At 43.5% G+C, this 16516-nt stretch overlaps 1 protein-coding gene across 3 annotated transcripts in view; it reads right to left on the bottom strand.

Annotated features, from left to right (window-relative positions):
• Positions 1-1911: 1911 nt before the first annotated feature.
• ADGRF5 (adhesion G protein-coupled receptor F5) overlaps positions 1912-16516 on the bottom strand; it is a 52022-nt gene continuing 37417 nt past the window's right edge. For all 3 annotated transcript variants that reach the window (XM_088024357.1, XM_088024356.1, XM_028097721.2), the window contains 9 exons: positions 16013-16225; positions 13903-14058; positions 11835-12043; positions 9508-9687; positions 6340-7734; positions 5046-5087; positions 4896-4955; positions 4205-4289; positions 1912-1991 (listed from right to left, as the gene is read on the bottom strand). In XM_088024357.1, coding sequence (XP_087880483.1) covers positions 1912-1991; positions 4205-4289; positions 4896-4955; positions 5046-5087; positions 6340-7734; positions 9508-9687; positions 11835-12043; positions 13903-14058; positions 16013-16225 — 2420 coding nt within the window. The remainder of the gene's footprint in view (positions 1992-4204; positions 4290-4895; positions 4956-5045; positions 5088-6339; positions 7735-9507; positions 9688-11834; positions 12044-13902; positions 14059-16012; positions 16226-16516) is intronic.

Here is a 16516-nt window from a genome sequence, read left to right as displayed (position 1 = left end):
CTGTCTCCTCGGTACTGAGTTCTGCCCAAAGCTGACCATCCTTGGAGAATTTTATAGCTTAATCATTTCCTTTGTGACAATTTCCTGGCAAGCGTGGGAGTAGATGTCTGCGTTGTTTGTGAACGTGTAGAAACGAAGAGCGCGTTTACTTGAAACACTGTTAGGACTTCTGTCTGCCCCACCTGTTTCTCCCCCTGAAGAAAAGAGGGGCAGAAGTAGAATTTAAAATTAAAAATAAAAAGAAGAGAGGTTAAAGAGCTAAAATAGCGAAAGAAAACTCTTTTGAAACTCAATAAATAAAAGGTTGCTGCATTGCAGCCTCATCTGTCCCACCTTCCTGATGGTTGGATCCTGCTGGTTCTCAGTCCTTATGAAGACCCCACGGCCCACGTTCCTCAAGTAGCCCCACATTTTTATTCCATTTCACTCTGTCTCTGGGATCAGACTTCAATTTGGAATGTATGGTTGCTGTGGCTACAGCACATGCTTAACTTTAATATGGATGCAATTTTAATAAATATTTGTATTTTTATGAAATGCACACACCACAAACAACACACACACATGCACATAATTCAGAGACAACCAAATCCTCGGGGAAAGCGCCACCATCTGCTCATCAAGGTCAAGTGTCATTGGGAGCATAGAGTAGCCAACTGTAACATTTCATTTCAGAAGATTTCCAAGTGGTTGGAATAAACACAAATTAGACAAGACAAAACTCTGACCGTATATTGGTCTTGGAACTTAAGGACTGAAAGAGCTAATACATAGGGAGCTAGACCACACACCAAGGGCCACTAAATCCACAGTAGCAACAACAATGATAAACAACGCCATAAGATTATGAAAATCTATTCTAATGCACAGGGAAGTACCTGGTTAAAGCTGTTAAATACATTACACGACAGTCGGGATCTGTTTCCAGTACAATATATCACATTCATATCACCTTATGTCACATTTGGCAAGTGATGCATATAAAAATACATATATTTTTTGCCTTCAAAAAGTGGAACAAACCAAAAGATAAGGCTTTTCCGATAAACGGTAAAAAATGTAACTAGCAGTTGGATCTGCTTAGATCTGATAAAGCATGGCTATCCCATTTCCTCTGCCTGCTCCCTCCCCTGAGCTCAAAACTTCATGTGCACCAGCATATGTGTGTGTGTTTAGCATCAGGAGAATTACATCTCCTTCCATGAATTTCTTGTAAATATTATTATCCACTTGAAAGCATCCTGATGTTACAATTTCCTCCCAATCTCTTCCCACTGCCTTTCTAAGAAAATTTTCTCCTGTAGCTAAGAAAATAACAAGAAAATACCAAACCTTCTCCGTGGTTTATTTCAGTTTCTGTTTTTGAGCCATTTTTGTATTCTCCATGTTGCAGTATCAGAATAATTACGTTAACATGGAAATTTTTAAAACGTGATTCTTATTGTTTTTCTCTGTATTTTTCTTTTTTCCTGTGTCCTTCCTTCTTTCCTTCCCTCCTTCTGAGAGTTCACTGAAGTATTTCCTCGGTACTAGGCTTGTGCTTATTATTTTAATCAAAGCTTATTTTTGTGCCCAACGTGTGAAAAGTAAAAATGTCTCTTTGAAATTCTATTTTACAATATAGACAGGGAATTTGGGCCTCTGGGGACTTGAATCTCACTTAAATACTGTACACATTTAGTATCACACAAGAGGTGGGGGGTGGGGATGCAAATAAACTTAACAATTACGTTTTTAGTCTGTCTTTATGAAAGAAAGCTTCTTTTCCCTAATGAAAGAGGCTCTTCAGCATCTGCTCCAGGAAGCCTGCAGAGAAAACATTTTACCCTCGGCTTTGAAAGGATTTTTTTTTTTTTTTCCGAGCATATCCACTGTCCCTTAAAGAAGTCACATAGGTCGTTTTTCTTGTTCTTAGTTGAGCAAGGAGTAAGCACTGGATGTGTTTTCCAGGGATGAGCTGGTTGCTTCTGGGGTGGAAACATTGTACGTTCCTGAAAAACAGAACAGCAGCTCAGGCTTACGTGCAAGACTTCACGATCACTGTGGCGTGCCCCTCTCGTGATGTGGCCCCGAGGTCGTGGGGGGGGGGGCTCTCGCTCAAGAGCCAGGTAAGCTCAGCCACGCCTGGAAACAAACCCATGCCTGCCCCGCTCCCAAGACCCAGAAAGGCCAGAGAACAAACAAAGCCGTCGTTCTCAAGCATGCGTGGCAGCCGACAAGACAAGCACTAACTACTTCCCATCAAACCAGCAGCCGGGTTTCTACACAGGGCAGGGAGAAGGTGAACACGGGCAGCCCTCCACATGCCACCACATGCATGGGCCTGGGGACGTCGGCGTGAGGGAAGCTCCCTGGTCCCCTTGGGTGGGCGTGACTTGGTGGAAGCTCCTGGGAGGGGCCCAGAGGCTGAGCTGGAAAAGGCAAGAAAGGAGTACAATACAGGGGAAGAAAAGGCAGGACCGGGGAAGAAAAGGCAGGACTGGGCAAGAAGCAGAGGTCAGGAGATGCCAACAAAGGTGCAGGGCGGGGGCGGGGGGAGGGCAGCCACGGAGCAGCCACAGGGGCCGGTATCAGCAGGAGGCAGGGACTGAGCACGGGGCAAGTGGGGGCGGGGTGCTGGGCGAGGAAGGGACACAGTGCCCACCCTACCATCAGATTGGTGAGCTGCCACTGCTAACAAGGTTTCCATCACTGCCTGGGGGCCCTTTGGGGCTGCTGACAACATAAACCAAAGTTACAGTGATTATGGGACCTCAAGCAGGCCAACACGGAGCCTCATTAATGACCCTCAAGAGGCCATCAAATGGCAGTGACTGGGAATCTCAGGCCCTGGGACCTCAGGAGCAGAGCCCTAACTCCAACTTCAATTGGACTGACTCAGAAACAAAGAACCCATTTTATTGCCCTTAGATTGGGTAATTCTGATTCCGTAGACTCAGTTTGTAGAGTTTTCACTTGGATGCAAATGGTCAGAACATTCTAGTGACATGCCGGCCAAGTGCCATGGTAGTACCATACCCTGAAGGTTGGATCATTTCACAGCAGGCCCAATCAGGGACGTTTCAAGGCAAAAGGATAGACCCTCCACTTTCATGAGTAATGCATCAAATCGAAGCCCCGGACACCACGTCCTTTGGAGTTTTAACAATTGATAGGCATTCTCCAAATTTGATTTTATAGGAAAAGCCTTATTCTGGAATATTGACACATTTCTGGATTCTGCCTTTGTGAGATCTGTTCATTGTCAAGAAGCTGGAAGCAATTCTGGTGCTTATTTTCCTGGGGGCGGAGGGATGGTGGGAAGAGGTTTCAACTTGCCAGGTTAGCTGAGACCCATTGCCCAAAGTCATTAACATTATTTATTTTGTACCTCCAAGGTAGCGATTTAGCTGTGCATGTTCCTAATAGAATGGATAACTTGGGTGATTCCTCCCATATATATGCACAGTTTTATAAATATCAATGTGTACCACAAGCACACTCCAAAAAAAAAAAAGAAAGAAAGAAAGAAAGAAAGAAAAACGAAAGAAAAAAAAGGGGGAAAGAAACCCATAGCATGTGATCCTATAGTAGAGCTTTCTAAATCTATTTTTTGCTACACCTTAACCCATAAACATGACCTTCCTATTCCTATTTAACTTGAATAGCAAAGAGGGTGCCTGGGTGGCTCAGTCAGTTAAGCGTCTGCCTTCGGCTCAGGTCATGATCTCAGGGTCCTGGGATCAAGTCCCACAGCGGGGAGCCTGCTTCTCCCTCTGCCTGCTGCTCCCTCTCCACTTGTATACTCTCTCTCTGTCTCTCTCAAAACTAAATAAATAAAATCTAAAAAAAAAAAAAAAAACCACGAATAGCAAAAACTCTGTGTTTGACAAGGCCAGCAATTTACAGTTCTCATTTTGGTAGTTGATACAGTTTTGATAGATAGCTCTCCGGAGGCTTGTCTAGATTCTCCAAATCTTATCCTTCTTAAGTTATTATTAGTTGCCCACCAAAGGCAGCTGCCCTCTGTACCAGCCTCCTGCTGGTTTGGGAAAACGTAAGCAAGCTCCTGTATTTAACCTCTGTCCCAAATGAGGCTACTGTGGGTAAATACCTTAAAGGGGGCAGTGGGAAGGTAGGGGTGTGAGACCCCCCATCAGGGCAAATTTGTTTGAGTCAACCCAAAGTGAGTGCTCTAGGGAGGGACCTAGAAGTCACTACGTACCTGTTTTACCAAACAAATTGTTAAATCTTCTTGATATTGGAGAACTCATAGAAAATACGGGTGTCGATGAACCTAGGGATGTTGACTAAAACAGAGAAGAAAGACAGTTACAAAGCAAATGTTAAGCCAAAGCCCTGTTTTATTTCTAGGATGATGCATTTGCTGCCCTCTAGTCACTGCCTGCATCTCTCAGTCCACTTGAAAGTGAGAGCCTGGTGGAGCGTGAATTTCTACTTCAAACAAATCAAGTAGGAGAGCCACTTTGAAACACTGGACTCTCATCGGATTTAGGAAAATAACTTTCAAATACATGTTTCACTGTTCAGTAGGGTTTGATATCTTCTGACATGCGACGGTAGTCAAATATGTTTGAGTGCAATAGTTATTTTCCAAAATGAACTACAGAAAATCTATTCATCGTTATTCCTCACGTTGTGTTCTCTAGTGCCTTAAATTTCCCCAGAAGACTTCTTGTTTTCCCTTGAATTTTGGTTTTTGGCCTCCAATTGGTATTATCTGTGTTATCTGATCCCTATTTAAAGATGTGGGATGGCATCTTAATGGAAGTTCTGTGGCTGACTTTAATAGGCAGAATCGGGTACAAAGCAAAAACAGTGGAATAATAATCTATCCTGAACCTGGGTGTGGAGAGAGAGGGGTTTTCAAAAATCTCTACAAAAGAAAGACTGACCTTTGAGTGCTGCGAAGACCATCTTGACAGTGAAAACTTCTTTAGCAAGGCTTCCTGGACCTACAATTGTTTAAAAGAAGCCATCGTAAGTTCAATATGCCACAAGCACTGTCGACTGTTCTAGAAGCATGAAACTGTCATTGTTCTTACCTTCTGATCCCAGAGGCATCCAAAGAGTAAAATGAATAATCCCTGAAAAAAAGAATTGGGAAGAAGGACATTTTATTCACATTCTGTTGCCCAGCAAACCAAGAAGTATTGTTAATCAGGCATTGAATTTGTACTACCTCTCCCATATCTGTATTTATGGAATGAGTCCAGGGGATAATAATATTAAAAGGAATGCAGGAGGTCCACACCAGGGGGCCTTAAATGTTATCATGTGAGAAGGATATTATTCTATTTCCTTATCCCTGCCTCCTCGTGGACTGGAGGGCCTGCTGGTTGAGCTGTTGAAGGCACCTCTTCTGTCTACAGTAGTGCTCACGTCATTGTGATGAGAACCTGGGGCCTGGGGTAAAATAACCAGTCCCTTATAGTCAAGTCATGCTATACACTTCATTGGGCATGAGCCTTATAGTTTGAAGCCATGGACCCAGTAGCAGAAGTTAGGATTTGTGTGGCCTTGGCATGAGCATCTGGGACCGTGTCTCAATTTCTCCTCCTTGCCAGTTCATGGGAGCCCATGCTTACCACCCACCTGCTGGTTGAATCAGAATTAAGCATTCCCTTCCTTGCTGCCTGTATCTCTGCTAAAGCTCTTCTAACAATGTGGCTTGTATTATAGTTTGTCATGTGCTCAAGAGAGCAATGAGTGTGTCTTTTTCATTTTAGTAAAATAGAGCAGAATGTCTACCTTACGTAGGGCATTCTTTCTCTCATTCTTCAGCAAATGTCCCTAGAGAACATACTGTGTGGTTCATGGCATTCATTTTACTTACCAGATGGTTATCGAGCACCTACTCTGTGCCAAAGTCTGTTTTAGGTACTATTAGGGATAGAGTGGTAAGGAAGACAAATGCTATCCCTGAATTCACAAAGATAGAGCTCATTTAATGCTTGTGGAAATTAAGTGGAGAAATGACGTGGTTTAATAGTGGTGTTTTCATTTAGGAGATAATAGGTGGCATCATGATAATGTTGGGTAAATAGCAAAATCCTGTGTAGGGAAGGGACTTTCCTCTTACTTGTATTATCAGGGCCTTTCAAAGTGACTCATGCATGCAGCTAAATTATAATGCAGGTGATAAGAGGTATAAGTTTCCGTGGCAGCAGAAGAATGTGTCCCTTCTATCTCACTGGGTTCTTGTAATTCCCCCTCTTTAGGGCTAGGGCCTCCTCTGAACTAAAATCCTTCCCCATTCCTACCCCTGTTTGTGTTTCTATCATTAATTTGTCCCACCAGTTCAGATACTTCCTGAGAACCCTGCCCTGCAGAACTTACCTGAAAGGCATTGAGGAGCGTAAATATAATATGGAACACAGCATTGCTTCCTTGGAACACAGTGGCAAGGCCAAAACCCCAGGTGAGCCCCAAGAGTGGCGTGAGGACCCCAATGCTCTTGCTGATCTGAAACAGGCTACTTTTCTCCTGCTTGCTTGGCTTGTCTCCAACGGAAGGTCTCAGGATCTTGGAGATGACCACAACTGTGATGGTCATGTTCACTACCACGATGATCAGTGCTGGGATGACAAAGGCCAGCAGGGCCTTGGTATCCTCCCAGTTGAGCCAGCAGGCATTCTTCCTGGTGTAGACTTCTTGGGGTTGGGTGGCCCCCACTGTGATGACTGAGATGACAAGAGGGCAGCCATAGCCAAGAGAAAATGCAATAGTCTTCTGAATGGACTTGCTTGTGTCATGCAGAATGAAAACCAGGCGGTAGAAGAGCATGAGGCCCAGAGTCAGCATCCAGAAAAAGACGCTGAGGTAGAAGAAGTGGATGAAGAAGGTGGCGGCCACACAGGCTGTCTCGTTGAGAGGGTAAAAATGGTCGTGGATGGCAGCGGCCACAATGAACCAGATGTCGGCCACCAGAAGGGAGGCGGCAATGTTCACTATGCAGATGTGGCGCATATAGGAAGTCCGATTCTTGGTCACGGATTTCCACACCACGGCTTCCACCACTAGACAGGATGCTAAGCTCAAGATGGAAAAGCACAACCCAATGTAGGAAATGATATCCAGTAGTATTTCCAGGAGGGAACCAGGGTATGGAGAGTCAGGGGACATGAGGATGGAGAATGATGTGAGGTGGTCACAGATGCAGGAGACACTGTCCCCATCGACTCTGTTCACATAACACCCACTACTATCCCACCCCCCTGTGTAGTTGGCAAGGTTGAAATTCCAGAAGACACATTGTGGTACCCCACCTGAAGGGTTGATGTTCTTAAAAGTCATTGAAATCCGGAATGGCAGGGTTATATTGTGGCTAACAGTAGTTGTCATCACTAAGCTGTTTGCAATGTTCTTTCCTTGCCCATCCTGAGTGAGGATGGTTTTGAGAGTTGGGAAAGCCACAGTGACAATAGATGAACCCCACTGCAGACTTCCCAGCTCACACTTGTCAATGGCCACATTGCCCCAGAGGTCCGAGTCCGAGAAAACAAAGCTCTGTTTGTAGGTTTTTGGAGGGCCAGGTTTTATTACCATGCTCCTCATCTGCACATTCGTTTGGTTGATAGACAAAAAAGTGCTATCTTCAGACCGTAATGTTCGGGAAAATCTTTCTACTGAATCCAGGAGCTGTGAGCTCTGGTTGGTCTGTTGCTGTTGGAACACCTGCCAGGTACTCAACATGGGCTTGCTAAGGATGGTGTTAACCGTAGAGAGAACATTCTGTAATTGACATGGCATGGGGTCAAACCAACCGAATTCTTTCAATCATAAAAGAGAGAAAAAAGTAACATCTCCCCGGAAACTGGTTGCATGGGTAAGAGGGAAAGAGAAGAGAAAAATGAGGCATCACAGGCTATGGGCATCTGTGTCCCTCCTTCTGACGGCAGGGAGTTAGCGGAGGAGGCGTCCCCAAGGCTACGAGACCTCATCAAACATTGACCAAGTACTGCGCATCCCGGCGCCCCCCCCCCCCACCGCCGACCACAAAGGCCAATTCAGCAGGCTGGTAGAGATATGTATTCACTGTTCTATTTTGTTTTAAATCTCAAGCCTGTAAAGAGTGATATTTTACGAGCAAGGGTGAAGTTGTTTCAAAAGACCCTCTTCTAATGCCGAACACCAAATTGCTGGCAAAGGCATCATTCTTTTTGCTAAACATTTTGATTTTCTCTCCCATAAACGGGCTTGTCATTTTCCATTTGGGCTTTCTCTCATTGTAATTTCTTTGCCCTCCTTTGCCTTGTTCTGTTCAATCTGAAACTATGAGCCTTGTAGTTTGTTGAATGGTGGTCCCCAAAAGAACATGTCCTAATACCCAGACCGTGTGAATGTGACCTTATTTTGAGAAGAGGTCTTTGTAGTTGTAATTAAGTTAAGGATCTTGAGAGGAAATCATCCCAGATTACCTAGGTGGGCCCTAAATCCAATGTCAAGTATCCTTATGAGGGACAGAAGAGGAGAAGATCAATGGAGAGGGGGAGGCCATGTAAAGACAAAGGCAGAGGGTGTACTGAGGCAGCCACAAGCCAAGGAGTGCTGGAGCTACATGGAGCTGGACGAGGCAGAGAAAGTCTCCCCTGGAGACTTGGGAAGGAAGGTGGTCTGGCAGACACCTTGATTTCAGACTTCTAGCTTTGAGAACCATGAGAGAATAAGTTCCTGTCATCGTAAGCCACCCACCGTATGGGAATCTGTTACACTCGCCATAGGAGGTCCACATAACCTCCTTGAACCCTTGTTCCCCAAGCTGCTTGCCAGAAGCCTCTGCCTGTGTTTGGCCACTGGGAAGCATTGGCAGGAGATGAGAGGATGGGAGAAGAAAGAAGTTGACATATATTTTCCTACGCCCCACCGCAGTCATCCCCTCACCCCCTATACCCAGATACCATCTTCAGCACATCTTTGGTGATAGTTCTGTTGCTCCTGCTAGCAATCCCTCTTCCAAGGCTTCATTCTCCCTCTGCTGTAGGTACACTCTTTCCTCTCCTTTCCCCTTTAGTCCTCGGGGTGGTACTGGCTTCTATTTTTTTTTTTCTTTTTTATCCCTGGCTTGACCTCTGTAAATATCCTTTCATTAAAGTCTCATCATTTGAATTCTGGGTGACTCCACTCAGAACGCTGAGTGCCTCAGAGTTCATGCTTAGTGCTAGACCACTGAGAATCCCACCTTATACATATTCTGAAAACCTTTCATTCCTAGTTTTCTTAGAAAGCAGGTAAGAATACATTCTACTTTAATGAAGAAACTAAGATGGAGATTCACTAAAGATATCTTTTTAAGATCCCCAAATGAATACTAGAAACACCCCCTGTGACCTTAAAAGCCATAGCTAACAAAGCACAAAGCATGCTATGTGACCCTAAAATCCAGAGTATTGCTCTAGAGAAGACAAAGAAGGAGCTGCAATGGGGATGAGTTATGTTTCTTGACTACAAGTCCCAATGGGTGAAAAGAGGAGACCCAAAGCTCCTGTAAGGTCTAAACCAACTCACCGTCATCATTTCTGAATTCACTTGGGTTGGAACTGTTGAGAGCAAATCCAGGATGTTAATGATGGCTCCCAGGCTCCCAGGAAATGAGCTGACTTCATGTTTCACCTTGCCTGTGCTGACAGAAAGATCCTTCAGGTATGTGGGAAGCTTCGTATCCTGACAGGGGCTCTTGATCAAATCCTAGGAAAACAAAAGCCAACACAGACAAAACAAAAAACTTGCCAGTCAGTCCCGTCATCAAATCCTGTTGATCTACCCATGATGAAAATTTCTTACATCTGTGGTTTCTTTTTTTTCTCCACTCCTATAAATATATCCTATAAGATAACTTATCTCTTCATTTAATCTGTGTGCTCTTCAGAATAGAATAAGACCTCACGCGTAGAAGGGGAATAGTAAAACACACATCAATCTGACGGCTAGCTAAAGAAAAAGGAAAGGAGATGTGATTCCTAGAGAACTAGATTAAAATTGAGTATAATTATCCCTTGGTGGTCTGCATGGAAGCACATTTGCTACTCTGCTTTTTCTCATCACTTACTTTGCCGACCCTCAGAGGGGTGACTCCGCATCCCAATTTTCCCAGGACAGTTCTGCTTTATATCTGCTGGCCCAGTGTCATTATTACTAGCACCCTCTTTTATTTTCAAAATGTGTCCTGATTTGGATGGTAAATTATATGGTCACCCTATCTATAATGATCACACTTCTGTTTCCTAATTATCTAACCCCTACTTAAAATTAAAGAATGAACTCCAATTTGACCTCCTCCATAAAGAACTTCAACAAGTATTCCAACACATGGGAGATTCTTCCTCTGACTGCCTAAATGTTTGTTATTTTTTTTAAAAAAATGTTTATTTATTTATCTTAGAGAGAGAGAGAGAGAGAGCACAAGCTGGAGGGGCAAAGAGGGAGAGAGAATCTCAAGCAGACTCGTGCTCAGCGTGGAGCCCAATGTGGGGCTCAATCTTACGACCCTTAGATCAGGGCCAGAGCGAAAACCAAGAGTCAGATGCTTAATGGACTGCACCACCCAGACGCCCCTGTAAGTGTTTGTTATTTAACATACTTTAAATTTGTGACATTTCTACCAATGTCAGCTTGTGTTTTAATTTCATTATCTCTCCAATTAAATTATAAGCTCCTTAGCAATTTGAAACATGTTATATTCCACCTGATATGGTATAATGCTTAGCATAGTATAAGTCATAAATTGGCACATAGTAGGTATTCAATAAATATATGTTGAATGGATAAATCTGATAGACCAACAGGACCCCTTTCCATTGAAATTGTATTTAGGTATCTAGAATTGGGACCAGGGCCCAAAGTTGAGTTCAAATTATAGTATTCCTATCTTTCTCGATTAGGAAAATTCGTATCACTGATGCATCCTCATCCAGGTCCAGCTCAGAGGCCAAGTTTTTCAAGCAGAGCTTCCTGATTATCCTAAGCAAAATCAATGTGTATAGGACTACCCAACTGGATTATGTCCTCTAGCAACTACAATAATGCTTTGCACCTAGTAGGTATCTTAATGAATTTAGTGTAAGACAAGAGGAGAGTCAGAAGATAATTAGATGAGACACAAATCAATATCACTCCTTTCCCTTAATGCTTCTTCCAAGGGTGAGAGTATTTGGAACCACTTGTCTAACAATGTCATTAACTCTAAGTCTACCAGTTGCCTCTTCAGTATTTATTTATTATAACTCATGGCATTTTAGGAGTCCCTACTCTCGACAACTTAAGTATGAGGTAATATTTATTTATTTTCACGAAGAAAAGAAAGGAATTTTCCCCTACTACGTGGCAGGAACCTCTCTTCTAGGTAAGAGAGGCAGGCTAGTACCATCATTCATAACTAAAGGTTTCCTCTAAAGATGGAAGAAATCTCAGACCTATAGAAGCATAAAGCCCAAGCATATTTTTTTTTTTTTTTTGCCCTGGTGAACCTTATTTTTTAATGTATCTCCTCCTTCTAAAAAGATTAGAGCTACTTGCTTGATACCCAGATTATTCAAAGGAGAGTGGTAAGAGAAGATAATTCCACCTGCACCTTGGAGGTAATAGGAACAAGGCACTGAGAAGTCAAGGTCAAGGTGTACAGCTGGTCCCAGAGTAGAATACATATTTTCTTGTCTCCACATTTGTACTTAAGAAAAATGTAAAGCATTTGTAGGATTGCATCTTCTTTGGAAATAAACAAATAAAAGTAGCTTTGGGAGCAACACAAACCAGCCCGAGACCCATTTGCTGAAAAATATGGATAAGCTAGACCCATCTCCCCACCAAGAGCTCGGAGTCAAAGATTTAAGGATCACCTTGGCCAGCTGGAGCAGACTATTTATTGGGGCAGAGATGCAGTCATTTTTCTTCACCTCCCAGTGGGAGCCTACACATTTGTAAGTCATGATCCCGCCAGTGGGACCTCCAGGGCTGCTGGGTACGTTTGAGAACTGGCATAGTTTCTGGATGACTTTCCCAGGCTCCCCAACACCTATTGTGGGATCTCGGCACATGATCTTCTCTCCTGCATTGGAAACACGGAAATAAAAGGGACAATTTGAAAGGAGGAGAAAAGATAGTCAAAATAGGGTCTGACCTAGCTAGAATGTTGCTGTTTGAATTTATTTTTCTCTTTAGTTTCTGTGATCTTTTCAGAGTTACCCACTTTCTTTATTTCACGCCTGATTTTCCAAAGCCCCTTTTAGTGCTCTCGACACAAATCTGACTTTCATCTGCACTTGCTTTTCCTAACAGAATTTATTTCCTCTATGCCTCATCCCCACCCCTAATCCCTGAGAATCTTCTCTCTGCTGCTGCCTGTAAAATCTAACCCACGGAAAAATCATGAAAGTTTAATGTGTGCTCATCCAGATAAGAGATAATCAGATTACCAGGAATCTCAGGGACAAAATGCCTTAATCCAAGGGATTCTCAACTCCGGCATATTTGAATCACCTGGGGAGCTCAGAAAATACCAATGTCCTAGTTTACTCCAGCCCAAACAAATAAGAACCCCTTGGGGCTGGGATTTAGGCATTGGCTGTGTTTCTCACTTTCCCCAGTGATTCCAGCGTGCAGCCAATATTGAGAAGCACTGCCTTAATTCACACACATGATTAATAGTGGGAATTCCAGGTACCCATGACCTGAATATTCTAAGCAATATTTGTAAACATTTGTTCCTTCTGGCTTCCCTAGAGGTGACTCTATTTCATGTCTATTCAAGGCCAGATCTGAATGGGAAAATGACATTTATTGCAGAATCTCTGATCCCCAGGGGACCTTGATTCTCTGATGATAAGATCCCTTTCTCACCAACTTACAAATTTAACATTAATTGAGTTCTCAATCATTGTATAAAATCTTAAGTACATAAGTAAATTCTTACTAGGAAAAGGAAGAGGAATCAGACCTGGTATGAGGAAAGAGAAGAACAAAGATAAATGGGTGAAGATGGTGGCGTGAGGGACAGTGAAGAAGTGGTCTTGGCTGCCTCCAGAAGAGGTGTTCTTGGTAGAGTCAGGGGACAGTAACTCAGAGAGACAAGGAACTCTAAATTGCTTCCTACCGTGGTGTCCAGGGCTCAGTTACCAACACATATTCTCATATATCACAAATCATTCAGTAAACCCAAACATGAGTTGTGATGGAACCATGAATCCTTTGGGTATCAGAGGTCCTATTACAGACAAGATTTCTGGGGGAGGGGTTTGCTTCTGGTGGAAGTCCAGGACCACCTTTTATTCACTTGCCTCTCTGCTGCTCCTGAGGAGAGCTCTTGGTCATGGGCTATTACAGAAAGAGCCATAAACCATGACCTCCTACGTTGAAAATATTATGCGGGGAGATATTGGCTCAGTGATGACAAAGGATGGGAAAGATGGTTGCCTACGTTTTAGATGGATTCTTTTCACGTAGCCCTGTCCAGTGGGGACACCGTTCCTTGGCTGAAACCTCAAAGGGGTCTCAGCCCCACAAAGACACTATGCACTGCCCAGTCCAGTGCTTTGCCTCTCAGACTCCGTAGAAATAGGGTTTCATCTGCAAGAATTTCTTGATTACTTCCTCCCCACTATCACCAGCAGAGTGAAACCCAGCAGCCTCTTCTGCCTGCCCACACGGTCTCTAGTTCTAACCACATTAGATGTGATCACATTTTTTATCACACCCACCTTTCCCCTATACCTGAGGCTAATCCCCATGGCTTAGTTGTTGTTGTTATTATTGCTGTTGTTTTCCAGACCCTCTACCCTTAGCCCAAGGCTTGCCACATGAAGGTGCTCAATATCTATTTATTGAAGGTATGCATGAGGGAGTGAATGAATAAATGAATCCCTGCTCATGACTATCACATTTAAAAAAAAATTTTTCAAATGCTCTTACCAGAAACCAGGTTAAGCTTCATAGATGAGCTCCGGACTGAATTATTAGCAGCATTGGTAAAGTGACAAAATATGTCCAGCTTTTTTGGACACCTGGAAACTGAGCTTGCCATGAAATTGTATTTGTAACACACTTGCTTTCCTTTAACTTCTTTTTCTGAGAATTATTAAAACAATCAAGTCACAAGATGAGTCTCCAAAGCACACATTTTGTTAAACTGATCCACCATGGATAATGTGTCCAAATTTTTCCAAGGCATGTGCCATATTCATTTCTGATGTGGTTTTAAAAATGCCCCCAGCCAAGAAGTAAGTCAGCCCACACTTACACGGTGCTTGCCTAACTTTACCTCCACCATTCATGACTCCAAATCTGTGCCCATACAGTTTGGAATATCAAAACGCCTTTCATCATCCCTCTCCTCCCTCTGCCTATCCAAATCTCATCATGCCCTGTGCATTTCTCCTGTCCTGCCTTCACCTCATTGGTTTAGCATCACCTTTTTATGGGTCTGTCTCCTCCATCAGACCATAAAGTCTTGGAGAGAAGGTACCTGGTCCTATTTATCACTGTATCTCCCAATGCCTAGCTTAGTATTTGGCACATACAGAGCACTGGATGCATGCATGTTAAACACGGAATGTTGAAATGCTTAAATACTCCAGTACTGGGATGGATTCTATATCCTCCTATCACCCAGCCTTCTCTAAATCCTCATCTCTACTGGGTCCTGCTTTTCTGAACTTCCAGTGTTCTTTTGATCTGCATTGCTCATTTTGGAAACTTAACGTTACATGGATCATCCTTTATGACATGAGCCCTTCCAGCTAGATAGTAATACATGTGCCCCAACTCTTGTGTCCCCTTTTCATTGCCTACTATGGTGTTTTGCATTGAGTGTGTCCCCACAAATGGTTGTTCAAAGAATGAATAAGCTTGTAAATCCCTCATGAAGGTGTCTCTGTGTTGAGATTTGGAGTTGTGAGCTCATGGTAGGTTCACCTTAATCTGTAGGAATCCTGAGGTATCTGGATTGAGGGTACATTCTACCTTAGAGGATTTGAATTTTTTTTTTTTTTTTTTGGCCAGGTACCATTGGGTGCTACTCATGGACCACTTTACATTAGTTACTCCTCAGCTTGGCGTTCCTGGGCCATGGAGGCAGTATAAATTCAAACCCAAACCTGAGTGAGGGCAGGACAGTTGTAATTCTCTGGGGAAATTTTTGTCCACTTGGAGATGAGGCCAAGCTCTTAACTCTGGCAGACAAATTTTGTTTTTCTACTTACCCTCTTCCTGAGTGAGCATGTCACCCTTCGAGGGTCCTGACATTGTGCTGGTGACATGGGGTGCCTTAATCACTGCATAGGGAGCAAGGCCTTTCTTTCATGCCCTTCAGAGCCTTAAAACCCAAGGTTCTGGGACGCCTGGTGGCTCAGTCAGTTAAGCATCTGACTTCGGCTCAGGTCATGATCTTGGGGTCCTGGGCGCGAATCCCATGTCAGGCTCCCTGCTCAGCCGGGAGTCTGCTTCTCCCTCTGCCTCTGCTCCTCCCCCTGCTTGTGCGCGCTCTCTCTCTCTCTCTGTCTCTCTCTCAAATAAGTGAATAAAATCTTTAGGAAAAAAAGCCAAGGTTCTGGGTTTCTCATACTGGCCAATGCCCTCAGAGAAGCCCCAGCAGTAGCTAAAACATTTCTATTTTTCTTTTTCTTTATGTTTTTGGCCCTTGGGTATTTCTCTCACTTTCTTGGATGCTCAGCTGTGCATTTAAAAGGATTTCTGTGGTGCTTTTATAGTATGCTGACTCATAGCATGGAGGGAGGGACCACCAGAATACCTGATATACTGAGGAAGCAGAAGGCCTGGAGATGTCTTAACACTGTCTTCGACAGCTTCCACTAAAACCCATGGGCTCCACCCTCACAGACCCTCAAATTCTGCCACAAACCAACAAGCCACCGGCCACATAACAAAACAGAAGATAATAAAGGTTCAGGAGGTTCCCTCTGTTACATTCTCTCTCTGATGCAATCCTCATGTCTCTTTACCGCTATTTTAAGACTCCACATGAATGAAATATGTCTTCACAATACAGCAATTAGTGTCTTACCGGCAAGAAAGGATAAGGAATCCATTTGGAAAGTTACTTTGTAGTCTTCGTCCTCCTCAATGCAGCACCTGAAGTGATGGGAACCTTTGCATGGAACTGTAGCCTCCAGAGGATCCACCATGATGTCTGGCTCTAGAGGCAGCGGGTGAACGGTCACATCTTTCGTCGCGACACTGTACGAATTCTTATATCTAAACACGCAATGATAGGTTCCTGTGTGGAAGGAAATAAAAATGAGATAGAATGTGATCACTGCTCCCAAAAAGCATTAGCTAGGAAGTTTAAGAAGAGGCTTACTTTTCCCTGTGAAGCATGGGCAAGGGCACATCACACCTTTTTGGACACTGGACGAGAACATGTTTGATCAATTCTCCTTCTGGGTTATCTATGTATCTGAAGGACTAACCCATTGCCTAAATATTCACTTACTTCTAAATAAAATTAAGTGGCTTATCTAAAGTTACACAGCCTGTTAGGTGTGGAATTGCATTTCTTTCTTAAGAT

This window comes from Eumetopias jubatus, unplaced genomic scaffold (genome assembly GCF_037043125.1).
Source record: "Eumetopias jubatus isolate StellerSeaLion01/CBP00866 unplaced genomic scaffold, mEumJub1_p1.0 scaffold_6, whole genome shotgun sequence".
Classification (NCBI taxonomy): Eukaryota; Metazoa; Chordata; class Mammalia; order Carnivora; family Otariidae; genus Eumetopias; species Eumetopias jubatus.
The sequence above is the reverse complement of the archived record's forward strand: the minus strand, read 5'-3'. Positions and strand labels throughout refer to the sequence as shown.